Source organism: Pinus tabuliformis, chromosome 6, assembly GCF_031772625.1.
Source record: "Pinus tabuliformis cultivar Carrire ecotype Pingquan chromosome 6, CPIR1, whole genome shotgun sequence".
Classification (NCBI taxonomy): Eukaryota; Viridiplantae; Streptophyta; class Pinopsida; order Pinales; family Pinaceae; genus Pinus; species Pinus tabuliformis.
Window position 1 is genome coordinate 2061137743 of NC_142292.1, and position 24588 is coordinate 2061162330.

The 24588-nt window shown below is 40.6% G+C and overlaps 1 protein-coding gene across 1 annotated transcript; it reads right to left on the reverse strand.

Annotated features, from left to right (window-relative positions):
• Positions 1-2401: 2401 nt before the first annotated feature.
• Positions 2402-3679, reverse strand: LOC149267494 (uncharacterized). Its single transcript, XM_089412129.1, has one exon. It carries the CDS (start codon positions 3677-3679, stop codon positions 2402-2404), a length of 1278 nt encoding a protein of 425 aa, XP_089268255.1.
• Positions 3680-24588: the final 20909 nt, after the last annotated feature.

A 24588-nucleotide genomic window follows, 5' to 3' on the forward strand; every position in this document is an offset into this window, starting at 1 on the left:
TGATATCCTGTAAAAATCTCTTCTACAAATCAAGCTGCTCCGATACCATGTAGAAACTTTTTCTACAATTATCTAGCTCCGATACCATGTAGAAACTTTGAATAATTTAACACATATTCAACAGAGATTATCCTGATCATGTACTAATGCGGAAAACATACACAATACATAAGCTCCTCTACGTTGATCAAGAATATAGCAGCATCAATAACAATAAAACATCAAGAGCATTCACACATTAACACAGTATGTATCACGGGGAAAGCATCTCGCTAAAAACCCCACACTATCTGTATATTAATGATTGAGTCATGTAACATTACACAGCATAATACTTCTCAGAAGTATCTCCACCTCTGTTACACACAATACAGCTCAGATCTGATCTCCAAATCTCTTCCACTGCTTGCCTGCCTCCACTGCTCAATACCTGCTCAAGAACTGATGAGAATGGCTTCCCAAACTCGATTTTCACCTGCAAAATAGTCACTCACACTTTGTTGACGTGAGCAAAGGCTAAAATGCGGGCCAAATACGTGAGCAAACTCATTGGCATACTCAATCCTTTGATTGTGCAAGATCTGGTGCACAACTATAGTCACAACTGATAGCAATCTGATTCTCTACCACCTGTCCCTGTTGAACTGAACATGCACTGACATGCAACTGAGTTAACTGATGTATTCTTTAGTTGTATTATTAGTTAATAATTAGTTTAACAACTCATCATTAGTCTATCTGCAGTTAGACTAACTACAACCAGTTTAACTAAGTTAAACTGAACACAACTCCATCAACTGTACCTCCAGTCCACTAAACTCAACTCACTTGAGTTCTAACTGAAGTCATGCATGCAACAACTCAACTGACTCATAAGAAAAACGAATTTCCTTCTGATAGCTGCATGTGCCACTTCCGTAGCTCAAACTGAAGTGCTCCAAGAGAATAAGATTAAGTTTATAGTCCAAATATTATTGTGAGATAATAATATTTGACTTTTCTATTTTTGACAGCCAGTCTAAAAATAGACTTGATCACTCACACTGTGATCACTCACACTTTCATCAAAAATAGAAGTCCATCTATTTTTCCCAACTTGATCAATCATCCATAAACATAGACATGATCCATATGTCTAAAAATAGACATAGTCTAAAAATAGACTTGCGCCAAAAATAGCCTGCGGGCCCACTTAGTGAAGTCGACTCTTTTCACTAAGCTCCATCATCTTGTTGCAATCTCAACAGATCTTGTTTAGAAGTTTGCCTTTCAAGGTTCACCGCATGATGTAGATGTAAAATTCCTAAATATGCAATCTGAAATGATAAACAGTCGTTTATTTTCTTTTAGAAATGAAAATCTTAGCTACTAAGGAAAGAAGATAATGATTCTTTCAACAGAGAGCAGAGAGCACACACTAAATGCACTTTTCCTAAATCATTTTCCACATGCAGTCTAAATGAAAATGCAGATGCATGTATTTCAAGGAAAATTTTAAGAACCCCCCCCCCCCCCCCAAATTTATAAATATAATAAATGGGTGAATCCCCATGGTATATAGGAAAAATGGAAGGCGATTTTATCAATAATATAATATGTATATATAATTTTTTGGTGAATCTCTCACCAGGCATGGCGAATATTTTACTCAATTATAAAATCTTGTAAGATCTTGGCGAGTCTTTCACTAAATAATAAAACTTTGTAAAGTCCTAGTGAATCTTAGCATAGGCTACATGCTGGTTTAATTCCCCCATTTAAATAGGCTACATTCTGTGAATACCATGGGTCAATACCATGTGCCATTTTGGTGAATATCATGGGTCAATACCATGTGCCATTTTTATTTTTATTAATTCTAATATTAGGGTTAATAATGGTTTTTTACATGGTATTAATAACAATCTAGTCCATGGTATTTGTCCCCTAGTATTTTGGCCATAGGTTTCACCTAAATATAACCCATTTTTTGAGTGTTCGTAAATATAAGGTGACTTTTTTTTTTTCCCCGTAGAAAAAGTCATAATTTCTATTAAATCAGGAGAAATTACATTCTGTAGATGCTGAGCATATGCATACTGAGGCTGGTTGCCTCTCAGGGCCTCTGAAGAGACTGTTAATTGTTCCAAAAAACTGAAACAGATAAACTATCATGTAAACATTCGTCTCCCCAAAACTTTTATCCACGCAGGGAGTTTGGAGAGGTATATATCAAAAAATGATCAACAGAGAGAGATAAACACATTCAGGATTCATTTGCAGTGTAGCTGTAGCTTACTGCCCAAAAACAGCAAAAATAAATAGCTATGTTTGTCCGCCATGGTCGATTACTGATCATATACAACAGTTTATATATAAAAGACAAGAAATAAACAGTATTTTGAGCATGTTGGGACCCCTTTCAGTTATGAGCATCCCTTTGAGCCTGGTGGTCATCAAAGGGTCTGTGATAGTGTTGAAAGAAGGTTCCGTCCAGATCTTCTTGTATTAACCAGTCCGCTTCCTGCCTCTGTGCTGCTTGCTTGGAAAGGTGGTCCGCCCGAGAGTTGCGCTCCCTGTATATGTGGCGACAGTCAAATAATTCAAATGCATCTGTTAGTCTGAGTGCCTCATCCAGTATGTGTCTCAAAGAGAAAGCAGTGCATGATGATTTTCTGGTGAGCCAATTACAAACAATTTTTGAATCTCCAAACAGTTGAAGTTTTGTACAGCCTTTCTCATGTGCAAAAAAGATGAGGTTTTTTGCAGTGGAAAGTTCAGCATAATTGTTTGTGCCTCTTCCCAGGGGGATTTGTATCATGTAGTAGTGATTCTCCCTCAGGTAGAGGAGTGCTCCCCCCCCACAGGTATCAGCTTGGGCGGAGCCATCAAAGTATGCCCAAGGGAAGGATTTGTCAATGAGTTCAGGGGTTATGGTCCGAGGGGGGGGTGGAGGAGGATCTTCTGGTATGAGGGCTAGGTCTGCAAACATGTGGGCAATAATTACTGGCCAGAGGGGAGGTTTCTGATAAAAAACTACACGGTTCCTGGCTATCCAGATTGACCAGCACATTAGAAGAGGGATATTCTTGTTTTTGCCAGTGTGTTGTTCCTGCCAGTTTGTCCAGGCCTCAAAGATTGTCGTGCCATGCCATTGATGGAGGGAGGGGGAGTGAGAAAGGAGAGCAGCCCATTGTTCTTTTACAACCGGGCAGGTGAGGAAGAGATGTTCTGTATCTTCGTCATTCCTTCTGCATAAGTGGCACCAGTAAGGTCCATAGAAGGATCTCTTCTTCAAGTTTGCCCCCGTTGGAATTTTATTGAAAAGTATAGCCCACATGAGGAGTCTCGTTCTTGGTGCTGCCTTAAGGTGCCAAATTGCTTTCCACCATTGCTGTGCATTGTCTGGCTGGAAGGTGTGCATCAGCTGAAGGTATCCCTCCTTTGGGGAGTATGTACCATTTTTGGCTAGAGCCCAGACAATCTCGTCATCCCCCTCTGTGATTCTGATATGAGCTTGTGTGAGTGCCTCTGTGAATGCCTCCCATTCTTGTCTCCATGGAACCGGAATATTGAGGTCTCGTGAAGTCCTCCAGGCCTGGTGGAGAAAGCTGGAGTTTTCATGGTCTGCAATTTGAGCAATATTTGTAACACCTTGGTCCCTTAGATGAGCTAGGAGCTGTCCTGATAATCTATGCATGTTTCCACACCCGATCCACGGGTCAATTCCTAAGCGGACAGAGTCTCCCTGTTTAATCCTCCATGTCAGACCCTCCCGAATTAGGGGAAGAGAATTTATGACTGCTTTCCATATGATGGAATGTCTTCCGCTACCCCTATGATCCCTACGAATCCAGCTGTAGATGCTTTCTGGAGCAATGTATTTTTCCATGACCACTTTCTTCCAGAGACTATTTGTTGTGAGGAGCTGCCATCCCAATTTTGCTGCCAGTGCATTTGCAAATAGGTCTAATCTCTTAATTCCCCAGCCTCCCCATTTTTTTGGTCTAGCAATGGTGTCCCATTTTACCCAAGCAAAGAGATTTCCCTGATGAGATCCCTTCCATAAGAATCTACAGCATATTTTTTGGATTCTGGTTAAAATCCCTCTTGGTATCCAAGCCAGGGACATCCAGTACACCGGCGTTGCTTCCAGCACAGCTTTGATAAGAGTAAGTCTTCCAGCCCTCGTGAGGTATCTATTATACCAGACATTGATCCTTTTCTCCACTTTAGTGATTAGCCAGGTCCAATCGGCTATTCTGTATCCACCGTGCTTCACCCTGAATCCCAGATACTTTAGCCCTTCCTCCATTGGCTGTATGTGGAAAGGGAAACGGTTTGTTGTGTAGATGATTTCATGAGGGGAGCATCCAAACACTGATAAAGTAGATTTCTGTACATTAATTACCATCCCTGTAGCCTTCTGGAAGAGGTCAAATACCTGATGGAGCGCCGATGAGTCAGCCATGCTGCCATTCAAGAAGATCAATACATCATCCACAAAAAGTAGATGTGTAAGGGAGCAGTTATCCGAGATTTTGATCCCTTTGATGCGACCTCTGCTGTGTTCAGATGCAATTAATCTACTTAGACCTTCCATTATGAGCAGAAAGAGGAGGGGGGATAGGGGGCAGCCCTGCCTGAGGCCTCTTTCAGCGGAGAAAAAGGGGGTGGGGGAGCCGTTGAGGAGGACACTGAAAGGTACATCGGAGATGCAACTCATGATCCTCTTAATAAAAAGGAATGGGAAGCCCAGATGGGTGAGAAGCATTCTGATGTATAGTAAATTTACCCTATCAAATGCTTTTGAGAGGTCCACCTTGAGTATCATGCCTTTTAGATTTTTGCTGTGCACAGAGTGAAGGAGTTCTTGAGCTGTGCCTATAGCTTCATGGATCTGGCGCTTGTGTAGGAAGGCAAATTGTTCAGAGGAGATATTGGCCGAGAGAAAGGGCTTGATTCTGTTTGCTAGAATTTTAGCCAATATCTTGTAGAGGCAGTTGCATAGTGAAATAGGTCTAAATTCATCAAAAGATACTGGCTTATCTGATTTGGGAATGAGAGCTATGAAAGTGGCCTTTATGCTCGGGGGGATGGATCCATTTAGGCAGCAGTGATTGATAGCTTTAAGAATGTCATGCCCAAGCAGCTCGAAGAATGCAAGATAAAATTCAATGGTCCAACCGTCAGGGCCCGGGCTTTTGTCCTTTTGGAAACCCTTCATTGTGGCTTCCAATTCTTCCAGAGTAATATCTTTTGTAAGCTCCTCAGTATCATCCTCCTCCACAAATCTGGGAAATTGCTCTGCCACCCTCATGATTTCCAACAGATTTGCTTGACCTGGGGCCTTGTATATATTCCTGAAGTGCGCCGTTGCCAGATATGCCAGTTCTCCAGGTCTTCTTACCAGATGTCCTTGTTCATCCTGTAGCTCCCAAATAGTGTTGATCGCCTTCCGTCCATTTGCAAACCTGTGGTAAAACTTTGTGTTCTCATCCCCCTCCTTGAGCCAAATGGCTCTGCTTCTTAGTCTCCAGGAGTCCTCTCTGTCTCTAAGGATCTGTGATCTCTGTTTGATCAGATCATCATACATGGATTTCTGATCAGGGGATAAGAAGGTGCCATCAGAATGGGATTCTAGAGCCTCAACAGCTTGTTCCGCCAAGGATATAGTTTGATCATCCTGTTTTCTTTTCGCTTTTGCCCATTCCCTTGAGATCACTTTGATTTCAGCTAGGTTCCTGACAAAACCAGTGGCTGGGTCTAGATCCTCAGGAATCGGGTGAGCTTTCCAGAAATCCGATATCAACTTGATGTAGGAGGGGTCTCTGAGCCAAGTAGCATTAAATTTGAAAGGAGCTTTCTGAGCCTGTTGTCTTGCTTCCATTTCCAGGTATATGGGCCTATGGTCTGAGATCCCACCACTTCCTACCCATTGTCGAGATCTAGGGTGATGGGTACAGAGCCCTTCTTTCATGATAAAACGATCCAGTCTTCTTGCTAGACTTTGGTCCCCAGTTCGGTTGTTTTTCCATGTGTACTGGGTCTTTGCAGTGGGAAGATCAATCCAGTGGTGATCTTCAAGAAGATGCCCAAAGAAATCAGAGAGGGGATCTATTTGAGCAAGGTGGCCCCAGGATTCAGAGAAGCCAATAGAGAAGTTTAAATCTCCTCCCAGAATTATGTTCTCTGCTTGTAATAGAGGGGAGCCAAGGAGTCTCTTCCAGAATAGCTCTCTATTTTGACATGGACCGTAGACATTTATGATTTGAAGGTTTTCCTCCAAGTCTTTTGAATATATTTCTGCCCCCAAAAAACCCCCTCCACCCCATATGTTCTTAAGCAGGATGGATTTGTTCTTTAGCCCCATAGCAATGCCTCCTGACCGGCCAGACACATCTATAGCTGTGAAGGTCCACCCAGGCATCCATGAGTTAAGAGTGGAGATTGCAGAGTCCGCGGTACATAAGGTTTCTTGTAGGAAAATGATGTCCACAGGATTAGAGAGTAAGAGTCGCTTCAGGGCCGATTTTTTGTCCGGGCTGGCCAAACCTCTGCAGTTGAAAGACATAATTTTCATGGAGGGGGGTGGGGGAGGGTGTCCTGCGCTCTAAGGGCCCTATCAAGAGTCTGTTGTTTGCCAAGGAGGACCTCCTCCTCAGTGAGCTTTTGTGAAATCGACTTTGAGGATGGTCGACCGCGCCCCTGCTTGGGCGGGTTGATATGGGATTCCACCATCATCCCAATGGAGTCCGAGACATTAAGCTTCGTGGTCGAGCGGGTGGGATACCTCGGAGTAGAGTTTACCGAGGGGGAGGGAGAGGGAATAGTAGGGTGGGGGAAAGAGGGGATCGAGGAGGTGAAAGGGAGGCCAGTTGGCCTCGGGATGGAGCAGGAAACATATAGAGATTGGGGAGGGGGTTTAGGAGGGCAATTGACCTTGATCAGGTCGAGGGCCGAAGGGGAAGAGGGGGAGGGGATACTGATAGGGGGGGGCATGCCAGAAGCCGATAAACTCATAGAAGCAAATAGAGAAACAGAGGGAGATGATATAGAGGACATACCCGAGGAGAACACAGCTCCTTTTGCAGCTTTGGAGCGCGTCATAGGAGGAGATGGAGGCCGAGTCTTGTTCGTAGCTTGCTTCTTGCGACGAGGTGCAGGAGGCGCTTCCACCGTATCCGATGGGTTGTGAGGGTCTCTGCTAGGTGCCTTGTTCGCCTGTGGGTTAGGTGCTCCTTCATTGTTTGGCTGATCCTGACCAGAAGCAGTTTGCTGGGTCTTCTGCAAAAGGGGGCAGTCCTTAAAGAGATGACCCACCTGGTGGCATCTCCTGCATCTGTAAGGGATGCCTTCATAATCCAGCTTCTGTTTTCTTGAAGTGGATTTCCAGTGAATGGCAATGTTTTCTGGCACTCCCCCTCTGGTGTCCATGTGCACTAGGATCCTTGCATAAGCCAGCGAGCCCGTCGAGATGTATGACTTATCAGATTCCATGTAAGTCCCGAGCGCATTCCCAATTCTCTTAAAAATGTCTTCCGACCAGTACTGCAAGGGCAATCCCGGCAGCCTGACCCAAATCGGACCGATACCTAGCAACTCCGTCTCCGGGTCAAACAGGGGTGTCCATCTCTTGAGGAGGACCGGAGATTTCTCAAAATGCCAGAAAGAAGAAAGAACCCAGCTCGTGTGATCCGCCCGTGCAAATTTGAGAGCAAACCACCCTCGCACAAAAGTCTGCACCGATGGAATGTCCACGAGGTATTTCCCCCAAATCTCAGTCGCCCATTCCTTTAATTTTGCCGCAGTGGCATGTCTGCCTCTAATCCTTCCCACGAGTACACAATCTGCCAGCTCCATGGCTTCACCCCACCGAATGTCCTCTTCCAGACGCAGAAACGCGTCCTCCGCCGTCGATTTGAAACAGCGTTGCTTCTTGGCAGGGCGGGAGGACATGCGACCCAGATTTACCGTCGCCTGAGAGCCCTAGGGGGGGGGGGGAGGGGGGGGGGGGGGAGGGGGGGGGGGGAGAGGGTTTGACCCGGGGATGGGGAAGGCTTCAGGGAGGGGAGGGACCTCGTGATAGCTACCGGAGGGAACGGGAGGGGCCGAGACAGGGTTTGATACCGATAGGGGAGGGTTAGCTACCGAGATGGGAGGGTTTGCGGGGAGGTGAACAGGGAACTCCGTAGAGGTTACCGGGGGCAGGGAAAGGGGGGGGGGAACCGGCATAGGGTTGACGCCGTTCGGGGAGGGTTGTAAGCATTCAGCCACGAAACCCAGAGTTGCCGGTGAAGGGATCGCGAAGGATTGCCATGAGGAGGGTTCACCCGGGTAAAAGGAGGTGGGGAGAGGCGGGTCAGATGGGGGCGAAAAATGCTCGAAGCTAGCAGACAGATTCACACTGTGCAGACCCCCAGAAGAAAACGTGGAGCACCAGATGGAGCTCTCCGCCAGCGGGGACTCTGAATAATCCACTTCCCCTAAATATAAGGTGACTTGTGGAGTAAATATAAAAAAATGTTTTATTTGTAATGTTTTATTTGTTTACCATATATTTTTATTAATTTACCATACCTCTTTTACAAATATGGTATTTGGCCCATAGGATTCACTTAAATAAAACCTTTTTCTTGAGCCTTCATAAATAGAACGAGGGTTAAGGACTAAATATAAAAAGAGGTTTTATTTATTTACGATACGTCTAGTTTATTTATATTTTTATTTATTTACCATATCTTTTGAGTAAGTATAAAAAGACGTTTTATTTATTTACCATACCTCCACTTTACTTATATTTTTATTTGTTTACACCCTTACATGTATATAAGGTGACTTATGGAGTAAATATAAAAAATGTTTTATTTATTTACGATACCTCTCATTTATTTATATTTTTATTAATTTACCATACCTCTTTTATAAATATGGTATTTGGCCCATAGGATTCACTTAAATAAAACCTATTCTTGAAAATGGGCGAATGGATTCACTTAAATGAAACCTATTCTTAAAAATGGGGGAATAGAAGGTTGTAAGTCCTAATTTCAAGGGCTAAATTTACCTTTTTTACCCTCTCCCTTAAAATAAGGTGGGCTATTTGAGGTGATTTGTAAAAATGTACTATGATACAAAATATTCGCCCACTAAAAATTTAAAACCCCTTAATTTCGCCAAAGGGCGAACATTCGCCCCTAAAATTATCCTTGATGTATTTGTTTTTTGTTTCCTTAATGTGAGAATGCCAAAAAGGAAAACTAAGTACAGATCTAAACTATTTTCTTCAAAGCAACACTTCGACAATTTCTTTTCAAAATGAAAGGAAGACTAAAATGACACTTTCGATTTCGAATAGAAAACAGCTTTCGACACTTTAAATATTAACAATTCAAATCAAATACAATGGCAAAAGTACAATCGAATATCTAGAGGAGGAAGAATTTACGACACTTCTTTGCATCAAAACGACAGTTCGATTAAGCTACTTTTGAAAAAGAAGGACTACAAATGATAGAAAAATACATAAAAACATTTACAAATCCCTATCAATGGATACTAAATAATGTGAAAGAAAGAGGCTTCAGCAATGAGATATTGATCATGAGCAACAAAACTACTGAATAGAGCTGAAAACAAGGAGGAAAAAACCAAATTTCAAAGAGAGAAATAGTATCATTCAGTCATTGCACCTGTCTTTAAGGGAAACAGGGATGCATCTCAACTGCAACACATGGGAGGTGCGATGCATACAGGCTGCCAGTTACAGACAGTGCGATGGGCTAGGGAACGAAACTGAGTTTGGTTTTTGCTCAAAATTTGAAGCTAAGTTCAATGATTTAAGCTGAGCTATCATAGACAGTAAAAACAAAGTACAGGGGTACGATATTAAGAGGTTATTGAGCTACCACAAGGGCGTTTAGGATGCTTGTAAGTCAGATGTTCAGTTCATAAACCAACCCGGAGATTGACTGAAGCAACATTCATCCACTTTGCAGTTGTATAGCAAAAGCAGTTCGAAGGCTATCTGGCTAACCTCAAGCTTCGTCTGTAGTTTATAAAGCAAACAACAATAAAAAAACAAACAAACTAATCGCTCCCCAGCGGAGTAGCCATTTTTTTTTTGAGAAAACTAGTGACTTTTTTATCTGCTAGTCCCACTAAGATGGGTAGCTATCTTAGAAACAAACAATCAAAGAAAATTGTGATTTCCTTATGTATGATAGATAAGAGAGAAGCAAAGGGGACCAACCTGGATCTTCTGCTTGGCTCCTTGCTTGTTTCCTCTCTCCCTTGTTAGAGCTTGCGACTCCTGTCTTACCTGTCTTGCTTTAGATAATACCTATAGAGACAAAGCAACAAAACACCATCAAAGCATCTCAATCTATAATACCATAAACAATGCAGAATCAGAAATACATTGACCATACAATTGCATTCACAAATAACAAGATTCACAAATACACGATTGTACGGAGGAAAACCCAAATAACTTTATTAATAGTAGAAGAGAGGATTATAACCCAACTGTCTGATCCAGCATCAAATCTCTCTTCACCTCATGAAAAGAAAGATCACCCAACAATACAATGTCTCATCTCAAAGAGAAACCAATAGCACTTCCTTACAAATTACAAAATTCCAGCCTCTAGATCTCTCAGATGAGGGATCCATTTATAGATATTTGCAGAGGTGTGAGTCAGCTCTAGGTTTTTTATTAGTGTCATTCCACTAATAGTTCTTGGTTCCACTTGGAGATTTCATTGATATCTTACTCATCCCCGGGCAAATTCTGAGAGGCAAGTGTCATAGAGGAAGTTTCTAGACGATTCCATGAGCATCCACTTAGCAAACTGCTTCAGACGTTTGTCCATTCTTGCTCAACGCACCCCATAGAAGGCCTTTTCAGTATGCATCGCACCTAGCTAGTGTAGGAGTCAGTATGCATCACACCTTGACCAAGGAGCAGTTAGTATGGTCCAGTTTTGGCAAGTTTTGAGTGGTTTTTCAGTTGGAACTTCTGGGAAATGATGTAATCAGTTAACCATGATCTTTTAGGGTATGAAACAACACTTTTAGGGGTTAAAGAGCCCTTGGTTTATCGACATATATGATTGGGGTTGCAGTGCCAAAATATGTCTATAACAGCTACATCTAATGATGTAAAGGAAAAATGATTCTTAGATATTCTCAGATAAGTATAAGACCCCTATGCTTAGATCTGTTGTTTAGACCTGTAGATTTCATTAATGCCAAGTGTTTTACAAAATGTCAGTCTCAGTGGGGATGGTCAGGCTTAGTCCTGGAGTTAGTTTTTGTTTTATTAATATTCTCATCACATGTTTAATGGATTCTGGAAGTTACATTAAGTTCAGGGCAATGGCTGGAATTCTAAGCTTGAAAAGTGCCTTAAATTTCCTGGACTCTGGAAAATGTCTGCTGGAAATATTCCCTGGACACAGGCATGCAGGCTTGTGGGAGCATCCAGACATATTTGGACACTAGCATGCCCATAGAATGGGAGTTTCCATAGGTTTAATAGCCTAAAAACTTAGTGGGACCCAGGTGATGGTTAGTAAAAAGGTTGGGATGGTTCCTATGGGTCCTATTACTAATGTTGAAGGTATGTATGGTGTGTTTCCATCGATTCCACTTCCTTAAGGTGACTTAGGATGTCGAATCATATCATAGTAACTTCTTGTCACATGATTACCCTAGATTGTAGGTTGGTTAGATGTGGGAGGGGAGTGTTACATATTTGTTGAAGCCGATGTAGGCTGAGATGATGCTGAAATTTATGCGAAAGGTGGAAGCCATGCAGGTTGAAAGAAAGTAATCATAAAGTGTAGAAGGGTTTCCTTCCCCCAAACTAATTAGTTTCCTTATCACGAAGATTTATATAACACATCTCATGAGTAGCCTCTGTTGGAATATAAACCTAACATCTACATTGTTTTTTAGCCTAAGTATCCTTGACTTAGCCACATGCACTAAAAATCATGTTCACACTTCGTTTTTGGTAAACTAGCTCGGTGGACCAACTTTCCCTTGTTTTTTGCCTTTAAAGGCTTAATATTATGGAAATATTGGTCCAACCACTTTCCTAAACCATTTAGACATCTAAGTGCATGTTCACACCTAACCACACCTCATCCACTTGAGTTATTTGAGGATTGGTGCCCCACATGAAGATTCCCCCTTAAATCAAGGGATTTGGTCCCCCAGACCATTTTACCATGTTTTAAAGTTGCCTTCCTTGGGAAATGTGCCCCTCCTCATGCTTTCCTCATGGCTGATAGTTGGCATAGGTTGTCTTGAGTCATTGTTGCTATTTTAGGCCTCCCTTTAGCTTTTCTTAGCCTTTTCTAGTTTTTTACTAGTTTTTTCTTAGTTTCTAGATTCGACAATTTCTATATAACCACCTCCCATTGGGATTAGATGTTTGGTTGCTCATGTATTACTATTGTTCATTAATTTAATACATTGATTTTATGGAGCAAATTCTTTCTCTCCTCTCTTGAAAACCAGCAAATTACTTGTGTTTAATTTAACTAGAATTCTAGATCATCGGAGTTTCTGCAAGAATTCTACATGGTATCAGAGCTAGTTCGAATCTAGGGGATTGTACACATTTTTATTTGCAGGTATAGATCATCAGGAGGCACAAAAATTAGCAATGGATCATCTCTCTCATCCCACAAAACTAGTTCTAAATTCTTTCAATTACATCGAATGGAAGACAGAGATCACTCTGCTCCTCCGAAGCAAAGGGATTTACAAGGTAACAATGGGAACGGAGACTGAACTGACTTTTGCAGTGGAGAAGATCAAGTATTTCAATAAATTAGATGAATAAATTGGGCTTATATGCCTATCAATTTCCATAGAACTCCTCTTTCATGGCAGCGGAGCCACTACTCCCGATGCGGTCTGGACCACATTAGAAGGACTATTTGGTAAGCAGGATGAAATGAGAGTACATCAACTAGAGAATGAACTCATATCCCTCAGTCCAACTCATTTAAGTAACCTACAAGAATAATTCACCAAGTTTAAATCCCTCCTCGTTGAACTTGATTCATGTGGAGTCAAGAATGAGGAAGATCAACTCATCCTTTCGATTCTCTCGAAATTAGGCCCTGAATATTCCGTATTTGTATCGTCTTTTCAAGCATCTAAATTGACTCAGGAAAAATGGAAAATTCCTCCATTGAATGACTTCATTACAGAAATGACTCAATAGAAAGCTAAGTTAGTCCAAATGGGTGCCATCAAGCGTTCAAAGAGCCAAGCACTAGCGGCCACTGATGCTCCAAAGAGCAGTGGAAGAGACAAGCAAAAAGGGAAGGGTAAATTTAATGAATAGAAGAAGGAGAGACATGTACAATCTTCAGAGAGCTCTTCTTTGCCCAAGGGTAAGAAGAAGAAGGAAAGAAAACTTTGCAGCTACTGTTCCAAAGGTTTTCATCCCGAAGAAAATTGCATGAGGATAACAATCGATGAGATGGCTAAGCAATTGCAGCAACACAATCTCACCGTGCCCGAGAATGCAAAGACGAAGGATGATAACAGGACGAGATATGGGAGAGGGAGAGCATGAGATGGTAATGCTTTAATGGCTATCACATCCACTCCATCATCTTGGACCCTTGATTCAGGTGCATCGAACCATATGGTTGCATCCAAAGATGAATTTTCCCCCATCGAAGAAAGCACCAGATCCCCAATTTACTTGGGAGATGTCGCACCCGCAAAAGTGTGCGGAGAAGGAATTGTAGACCTTGAAGGGGGCTTCTTAAGAAATGTGCTTCAGGTTCCCTCACTATCCGCAAATCTTCTCTCGATATATCATATCACTCATTCCAGCTTTGGAAGGAAGGTAGAGTTCACTTCGAACTCTGCAGTGATTACCAACATTTCCATGGGCTCACAACTTGCACATGGAATTGCAGATCACGGTTCTCGTTTGTATTTCTTCTCCCAATTTGTTCCTAAATGTATTAGCACTTTATTTCTATCACAATCTAATGATCTCAGCAAGTTATGGCATAAAATATTTGGCCATCTAAACTATACGTACTTGCATCAACTCAGGAAGGAAAACATAGTAGAAGGATTGTCCACTATTAAATTCACAAGAGGTGTATGTCAAGGATGCATTCTTGGAAAGCATCTGAAGCAAAAGTTTGACAAAGGGAAGGCACAAAGAGCTTTTTCACCTCTTGGGCTGATTCACAATGACATCACAGGCTCATTCCTGTAGCCTTAAATCAGTAAGGCTCAATATGTACTCACCTTCATAGATGATTTCTCTCGCTTTACTTGAGTATTTTTTCTGAAATTAAAATCGAAAGTATTTGAATGCCTTATAGAATTTAAAGCACTTGCTGAGAATGAGTCTAGGTTTAAGCTTAAGATACTCTGTCTTGATAATGGGGGGGAGTATTTCAATAAATATGTGCAACAACTTTGTATTGATGCAGGTATACAACTACAACACACAGTGCCATATACACCACAATAGAATGGTGTCGCAGAGAGGAAATACTAGTCATTAAAAGAGATGGCCAATTGTATGCTACAGTCCAAATCATTAGCTCCTAAGCTATGGGATGAAGCTATTAATTGTGCAGCATACATTCAGAACCGCATTCCTCACAAATCACTCAAAGTCACCACTCCATTTGAATGTTGGACCTGTAAGAAACCGAAAGTGTCACACTTTCGCATTATTGGTTCACGAACATGGGCTCGCATTCCGACAGATAAGAGGAAGGATTTGGAGGCTCAAAGTGTTGAATGTATCTTTGTTGGATATCCTAATAGTGTCAAAGGATAAATATTTTTGGACTCTCACACTGAAAAGTTCCTTGTAGCTTGAAGTGTGAAGTTTGAAGAAGAATCACTGCATGATTTTTCAGCAGACCCTACCGAGGAACCGCTTGTTTCCACTGATGAGGAGGAGTCTGAAACTTCTTTGAGCACTTTAGAGAAGCCTTTAGAGATGCCTCTTGGGTCTAATTCAGAGGATGAGGAGTAGTTCATGGCTGCTCCAACTCAGCTACCAACTTGGGCAGAGAAAACCCTGCAAGATGCAAGTGAACTAGTCGGTGATCCTGCGGATGAGAGAAGGACTAGATCATAGTTTTTTGGGGCTTCTGAAGCCTTGGCTACCACCAAACCATTACTTCCCATACATTTATATATGAAACTTGGTTCAGATTCACAGTCACACTCTGAGGATGCTAGATGTTAGAAAAATATTATATATGACAGCAAAATGCAAGACATATAATATGCGGAAAAACGCAAACACATAAAACCAAAGAGATACAGATATATGTTGTTCACCCAGTTTGGGCTACGTCCACCTCAAACAGCCAGTCCTTCCTTCTATTATCCAGCAAAATGAAGAGACACAACCTACAGCAGATCTGCTGTAATATCCTTTGTTTTCTCTCACAATCTCACCTCTCTGTTTCTCGCTCGGAGAATACACATCTATTACACAACCTCAATACAATACCCTCATACAAAGAGAGGGGTTGCCTTCTAGGGAAAAAAACCCTAAACTAAACATAAGTTCTACCGTCAAATCATCCACCTAATGAATGGCCCAGATTGACTAGAAATTACTATACTTTTACAAGGCAATTTTACATCTATTTTTAGCTTCGGGGGTGCTGCCCCCGAAACCCCCGCCGGGGGACCGCTGGCCCCCGGACCCCCCAGCCAGGGGGATCGGCCCCCCTAAACCCTCACGGAGGGGACAAGTCCCCCCCCCCCGCGTGGAGGGGTGTACAATGTTCCTGGGGTATACATCCAATTGAAACAAAGACCTCTAAATAATCATGCTCCACACCCAACAATCTCCCACTTCGAGAATGATTGTAGAAACTCCACCGCTGCTTCATTTGCTGGACAATGACTCCTATTTAGACCTGGTTGTTTCTCATATTCATCATCATCCTTGAAGACCAATTTAAATTGAGCATATTCTCAGTTTCTCCTTGGTTACAACTTTTTTTAGCATATCTGCAGGATTCTAGCTAGTGTGTATCTTTTCCAGCTTCAACTCTCCATCTTCCAACACTAATCGTATGAAATGGTACTTGAGCTGTATGTGTTTAGTCAAGATGAATGGCACTTTGGCTATCACTATATAACATGCCCATATCATGCTTCTTACCCAATTCACCCATAAACCTTTATAACCAAATCATTTCATTACTAGCCTCTGTAGCAGCAACATACTCTACTTCTATTGTTGAAAGTGCAACAATGCTTTGGATTTTTGAAACCCAACTGAGAGTTGTTCCACCTACGATAAATACATATCCTGTAGTGCTCCTCCTGTTATCTCTGTCACCTTCCATATCTGCATCAACATATCCCTGTAGAGAAATGTTTGAACCACCAAAGCATAATGCTTGATTTGTGGTACCTCTCAAATATCTAAGAATCCATTTCACTGCCATCCAATGTTCTTTTCCTAGATTGTTCATGTACCTTCTTACAACTCCCAATGCATGTGCAATATTAGGCATTGTGCTGACCATTGCATACATTAAGCTTCCAACTATTGATGCATATGGAACTTTAGACATATAATCCATGTCTTCATGGGTCTTTGGGCACATCTCCTTACTAAGTTTGAAATGGCTAGCAAAAGGTGTACTAACTGGTTTTGCATTGTGCATATTAAATCTTTTCAACACCTTTTGTATGTACTCATTCTGAGACAATGTTATTTTGTGATTTTTCCTATCTCTAGTTATTCTCATACCAAGGATTTGTTTTGCAGCTCCCAAATCCTTCATTGCAAATGAATTTGCCAATTTTCTTTTGAGCACATTTATTTCCTACATGTTAGACCCTATAACAAGCATGTCATCTACATAAAATAACAATATAATATAGCTGCCATCATTTTTCTTTTTCAGATAAACCCAATGATCAGAGTGACATCTACTATAACCTTGTGCATACATAAACTTGTCAAATTTTAGATACCACTGCCTTGGAGCCTATTTTAAGCCATACAAGCTCTTCTTCAACCTACATACTATTTTCTCCTTCCCTTTTACCTCATATCCTTGTGGCTACTGCATATATATCTCTTCCTCCAAATCCCCATGGAGAAAGGCTGTCTTTACATCTAACTACTCAAGATGCAAATATTCAACTGCTACTAGACTTAAAATAGTTCTGATTGAAGTCATTTTAACAACAGGAGAAAATATTTCATCAAAATCAATACCTTTCTTTTGTGCAAACCCCTTCAGCACAAGTCTAGCTTTGTACCTCTGTTTTCCTCCATCTTCTTCCTTCAGCTTGTAAACCCATTTATGCTGTAATGTAGTTTCACCTGCAGGCAATCTGACTAAGTCCCAAGTCTGGTTATGCATTAAGGAGTCCATATCTTATTCCATAGCTAGCTCCCACTTCTTCCTGCTTTCAACCTACATTGCTTCTTCATAAAATTTGGGTTCACCAAAATTAGTTAACAATAAATAATATAATGAAGGAGAGTATCGTTCAAGGGGTATACTTATCCTGGTAGATCTTCTAACACCAATTTCAGGTGTTTGGGGTGCATGTTGTTGTTGTGGTGGTTGCTGTTGTTGTCGTTTCTATTGTTGTGATTGTTGATTATTGTTATTTTCATGAACCTTTACTTTTTCAGTGATCCCATCAAGAACTGTGTATTCCTTGTTTTCTTTTTCCTGTTTCTTTTCCTACAACTGATTCTTATACAAAACCTTTTCATTGAATATTACATCTCTGCTCCTAATGATTTTGTGATTTTCATAATCATATAAGCGATAACCAAAATCATTAACACCATATCCAGTAAAGGTACATTTCTTTGATTTGGCCTCAAGCTTTGTTCTATTTTCTTTATTAATATGGACAAAGGCCTCACAGCCAAAAGGCTTTAAAAAAGAGTAGTTTACCTTTTTACTCGTCCATGCTTCCTCTGGAACACCACCATCCAAGGAACTTGAAGGCCCTCTATTTATTAGATAAATAGCAGTATCTACAGCATCTACCCAAAACTGTAAAGGCAATCCTGCATGAAATCTCATGCACCTTGCACACTCCATGATTGTTCTGTTCATCCTTTCTGACACACCATTTTCTTGTGGTGTTCTTGTAACTATCTTCTCTCTGCAAATTCCATGCTCTGAACAATACCTATCAAACTCTTTGCTGCAATATTCACCTCCATTATCTGATCTGAGACACTTCAATTTCTTTCCTGTCTCAATCTCAACAAAATCTTTCCATTTCTTGAAAGTATCAAATACATCAGATTTATTTTGAATACAATAAATCCAAGTTTTTCTAGTTGCATCATCAATAAAAGTAAAATAATAATGAGAGCCACCGAGAGATGATACCTGAGCAGATACCCATACATATGTATGCACAAGCTCTAATTTTTCACTCTTCGTTTCTTTCCCAACTCTGAGAAATCTGACTCTCTTCTGTTTTCCATAAATGCAATTCTCACAAAAGTCCAAATCAACATTCTTCAAACCCAACAACAAATTCCTTGAGTGAAGAATCTTCATCCCCTTCTCACTCATGTGTCCAAGCCTATGATGCCATAATGCTGCATCTGCTCCTTTGGAAGTTAAAGCATTAACAGAGTTTGAAATACCATTGCATAAATAAAATGTACCAACCTTTTCGCCTTTTGCTATTACTAGCGCTCCTTTGGTGACCTTCCAAGCTTTATCTGTGAAAGTTGTCACACGACCTTCACCGCCTAACTGCCCTGTTGAAATCAAATTTTTCTTCAGACCTGGAACATGCCTTACCTCCTTTAGTATTCATTGGTTTCCATTCTGTTGTTTTACAAGAACCTTACCCATTCGAACAATTTTACAGGGTTTATCATCACCCAAACGGACTTGTCCAAAATCTCCTTGAACATAGTCATGAAAATATTTCGTATCAGGGGTAGCATGGAATGAGGCCCCTGAATCTACCACCTAGGAATCAGTAATATTTTCGAAAGAAAGAATCAAAGCATAATGTAAGACTTCACCTGTCACATTTTCTTCATGATTGTTTTCTTGTTGTGCATCTCCTTCTTTTCCCTTCTGAGATCTATAGTCTTTCTTTAGGTGTCCTTTCTTTCCGCATTTCCAGCACACTGTCCCCGATCTGGACTGGGATATGCCTTTCCTTGATTTACTGCGATATCCTGAGCTCTTTCCTCTTTCCATTTTTCTTCCCCTAGACTCTGCAGTCAAAGCATTGCCCGATGTCTCGTTCAAGCTTTTCCATCGCATTTTCTCACTAAGGACAGCACCGACAACATCATCAAACTTTAAAGTACTAGATCCAGAAACAGAGTTACTAATGGCCATTACTAAACCATTCCAACTTTCTGGCAATGAGCACAAGAATAACAAAGCTCTAACTTCATCATTAAAGTTTACCCCTATAGAACTTAACTGACTTGTAACAGTATTAAAATCATTTAAATGGTCTACAATAGATCCACCTTCCGACATCTTCATATTAAATAACCGTTTCATAAGAAATACCTTGTTTGAGGCCGAGGGTTTTTCATATAGTTTCACCAACGTCTTAATCAAACCCTCTGTCATTGTTTCCTTCGAAATGTTGAAGGTGACCGATGCTGCGAGGCACAACCATACTGTTTTGAGTTCCTTTCTATCGAGAAGGTTCCATTCTTCATCTGTCATACTCGTCTACATCTTTGTTTTCTACCCAATGGTAGGTACAGATCTTTCCTATACAGATAATCTTCCATCTGCATCTTCCACAGTGAGAATTTTTGGCCATTAAATTTTTCAACCCTAAACTTACCATCCTCCGCCATTTCTCCCACTCAAACGAGGAACCCTTCTTTCTTGTGAGTTTATTAGCCAAATAGACCTTCGGCTCTGATACTAGTTGTTAGAAAAATATTATATATGACAGAGAAATGAAAGACATATAATATGTGGAAAAACACAAACATATAAAACCAAAGAGACACAGATATTGTGGTTCACCTAGTTTGGGCTACGTCCACCCCGAACTGCCAGTCCTTCCTTCTATTATCCAACAAAATGAAGAGGCACAACCTACAGCAGATCCATTGTAATATCCTTTGTTTTCTCTCACAAACTCACCTCTCTGTTTCTCGCTCGGAGAATACACATCTATTACATAGCCTCAATACAATACCCTCATATAAAGAGAGGGTTTCCTTCTAGGGAAAAAAACCCTAAACTAAACATAAGTTCTATTGTCATATCATCCACCTAATGAACGGCCCAGATTGACTAGAAATTACTATACTTTTACAAGGCAATTTTACATCCTCCCTGCACCCCCCCACGTGGAGGGGTGTACAATCTTCCTGGGGTATACATCCGGCTGAAACAAAGACCTCTAAATAATCATGCTCCACACCCAACACTAGAAACCCACTTTGGGAGGCTACCATGGATGAAGAGTACTCTGATCTCATGGAAAACAACACATGGGACTTGGTTCCACTTCCGAAAGGAAGAAAGCTTGTTCGATGCCGATGGATCTATCAAAAAAAGATTGCTATAGATGGTGAGATCAGCAAGTACAAATCTGAAATTTTCCAAAAGGATACTCATAGGTACATGGCATAGACTACACAAAAACATTTGCACTTGTTGCAAAATGGACTCCATTCGACTAGTTTTAGCCATTACTACTTCTCGCAGATGGGAAGTTCATCACATGGATGTGAAGAGTGCATTTCTTAATGGAGATCTCAAGGAGGAGATATATATGGAGCATCCATAGGGATACATTCAGAATTCTTCCCTTGTTTGAAGATTAAAGAAATATTTGTATGGCCTAAAAAAAGCTCCGAGAGCCTGGTATGCAAAGATGGATTCTTTCCTACTTTCCATTGGATTCATTCGATGCAAATCTGATACGAATGTTTATTTGCTGCAACATGATGATTCCCTTTTTCTAATATTAATTTATGTATATGCTTTATTGATGATATGGAACCTTACCTCAACTATTGATTCGGCAAAATCAGCATTGCATGATTGATTTTCCATGACAGATTTGGGACTGTTGCACTAATTTCTTGGTATTGAAGTTTCTCAGTCTACTTCAAGAATCAAGATGGCACAGTCTAAGTATGCATTAGATCTACTTGTCTGCTTTCAGATGACAGAATGCAAGCCAGTTTTGGCTGATAAAATGTGCCTTTTAAAACTCCTAATTATCCCACATTAATTATCAAACCGAGCAAGTCCTCTTATTTCAAGAGTTTACACAGTATGTGGCTACTATTAATTCAGAGAGAAATATTTCCTAAATTGAAGTATAGATCTTTAAATACAAGAGTAAACGGATGCATCTAATAAACTCCAATTGCAATCATTAAAGGGAATGTAACATCTAAACTTCAAGACTCAATCTTCTACCGAAATTGTAATCAATCCTTACTCAAGCAATTCGACTAGAAATGGCATCAGTTGAGAGTACAGTAGCAATAACTCATCTCTTCTTAACTGATTTAATCTAAATCAAACCCAATCTCTAGTAAATAATCTAAACAACAATGATATCAATCTGAGAGTCTAACAACAATAGTTAATACTCTTTACAGTTGATCAAATCAAGTTGAATATTTATCTAAGTAACTCAATTTGAAATGAAAGTGAACTAAATCAAACGACAATGTTGTAAGTCATATAAAGCAAAGATATTCTATCAACACAAGAAAACAATAAACAGTGAAGGAGATAAAATCACAGAAAGCAAGAAAACTATCAAACCATCACACTTGTGAGAATTGGAAATGTATGACACAAAGAAAGCAGTTAAATCCACCAGAGGCCGGGCCCTTAGCCACCAGCGAACATTGCTAAGTTACTTCAGATAACGCGAGGGAACAACAACTTCACTTATGTATTAATCATCAAATGTAAGTAGCATTACAATATAACCGTGTTCTCTCAACAACGAGAGTCTGTAATTAAAATTACAAATTCAATAATAATCGAGATTTCTCCCCCCCAACTGATTTACAATCGTCTCCTTTTATAACCAGAAAGGGTAAAAGATAAATGGTAAATGTGATCCCTCAATCTCTCCCAATCCTGAGGGATTCACAACCGATTTCCAACTTTAGACATCCTTTCCTTTCTCGTGCTGATCTTCCTTATTCATAATTAGCCTTGTTTGCAACCACCGCGTTCCTTCCTTGGCTTGTTGATTTTTGTTGTTCCTTCATTAGGGAATAGAAATTGTCCCTTTTGTTGTTTTCCTGCATAAAGAAGGGTAATAATTAGCTAAATCGTAATTGTAGATAATTCCTTCATTTCTTACCATAATTCCTCAATATATTAACGCATTAGGATATAGAAAAGATAAGAATAAAGGAAAAGGATGATGAGATTAATAGTAACTACATACCCATTTCATGACTCAACATACTCCCCTGCTTACCCTACTTCATTTCCTCATGAAAAGAAAGTAATTCGTATGCAGAGTAGTTAACTGGAGAAGGAATGTCGTAAAGTGGTCTAAAACCATGATTCTTGGCCAAGAGCTCAAAGATGGGCCATGTCTGTCCTTCAGGAAATTTGTATATAGCCCAATAACCTTGAGCAGGATACCAAATGATGGGGCTACAGCATCGACATCCTAACCAATAAGGAACTTCTCTCAAAATGAGATTTCTATATGTGACAAAACGATTTGCAGCTAGTGTAAAATTTTTATAATTAAATGGCTCTCTATTCTGTACACTATTAGTGGAGACTGTCCACTTGAGTTTGGTTGTAGCCAAGGAGCTTTCCTAAATGGAGAGGAAGTATTCTACTTCCTTCTGTACAATCTCTTTTTTAATAGGCCCCAAAATTTTAATTACCCCTTCCCTTGTCATCAGACTCTTGTGATTGGCCAACATTTGCAAAGGGTGCTTGGGTTCACTTCTGACCCAAAGATCTAGTCCATGCTCTTGTCTTTGGAACATGTTATGAGCCTTGAACCATTTCAGTTGATTGACAACAAATGAGATAAAGGCTTGGAATTGAACATCCCCCACAAAAGGGTTGGGGTTCTTTTCCACCTCTTCCTCTAATACAAAATTATGTAGGTAAAATTCACAAAGCAACCTTTGAACTTTTACCCCATGCTGTTTGCAACAATTTATAAAATCCTCAATTGTTTTTAACTCGATGGGTTTTCCAGCTCTCACGGCTTTAATTTTTAACAGCAAGTATCGTTCTAACAAAAATAAGGCATAATTATTGGCAGGAGATCTGCATGCTAAGACATCAGTGTATAATGAGCAAATAGTGTCCATTTGACTCATGACCTTCTCTAATCTGAGCTTCATTTTCTCAATTTTCTCTTCTTCTTTTCGATATTTGTTGAAGGTCTCACTCTTTGATGTATTCATGTCCTGAAGTTGCCTCTGTAATTCTTGGTATTTTTGCTGGGAGATAGTTTCTTGTTCAAGCCGTTCTACGACAAGTCGATTATGTGCTAAATATTCTTGAAGATTCAATATACTGGGGTCATTGCTCGTCATGATATCTTTGGCTTGAATGGTTGTCTAAGTACTTCTGCTATGAGAAGGAATGCCTACTGTCTGTGTTCCTTTATTATGGGAGGTCCAAACCTCCATCTGGGTAGCCATGCTATAGGAGGGTACCACCTCTGTCTGAATAGCTAAGTTATAAGAGGGTACAACCTCTGTCTCGGTAGCTACTTCTGCAGGAATTGCATGTTGTTCCTTAACAGGTTGAGTGAGTATGGGCTCAGTTTGAGTCCCTGTATCTCTTCTTTCATATAATTTAGTTTGAACTGTTGCGTTTACTGTCTCTGAGGTTTTGTCTGGAACCTTCCCCGCTGATATTTATTTTATCTTTCGTCTGAGCCTTTTTACCGTTTTCCAAAGCCTCTGCTATTCCTTCCTAAGATTTTTAATTTTGGCTTTGTACTTTTTCAAAGGATCAACTATTCTATTAACAATTTCTACTCCTAACAATCTTGGTTGCTCATCCTGGCTTTGTTCTAAAAGAACCGTGTCCCCAGATTGGTAGTCGTCTTCCTGGTTTATTTCTACTTCTTCTGTTTGGCCTATATTCTCCATGTTTAGGCCTACCTGGTTGGGTTCTCCTGGAGGCATGTCACTAGGTTGGTTCATCTCTTCTTGAATGGCCTCTGCCCCTGTTTCTGCTTTGCAACTTATATTTTCTGATATAATTATGTTGTGGCCAGAGTTCTCGAAAGATTGGGTTGCTCCCAAATTAAAATTGAGCGGGCTTTCAGGCTGTATGAAATCATTCATATTGGCCAGGATTTGGGCCAATTCAATATCATGCAATAAATCACCTTGGGGACTCGTGCTTGGTGTTGAGGGAAGTCCCGATTCATTTCTTGGTTCATCTCTAGAACACCCTGTTTCTTCCTCATGGTCTGATTCAGGATTATCCTAGCCTTCTATCTGCAAGTGTTGTTCACTTCTTGGGCTAGAAAATTCTATGGGATGGCTGGCACTAGCTCGAGGATTCTCGGTCGCTCTTATCCTTTTCCTCAGCCTTGAGGATTGTCTGCGCTTTTGGGGTATGT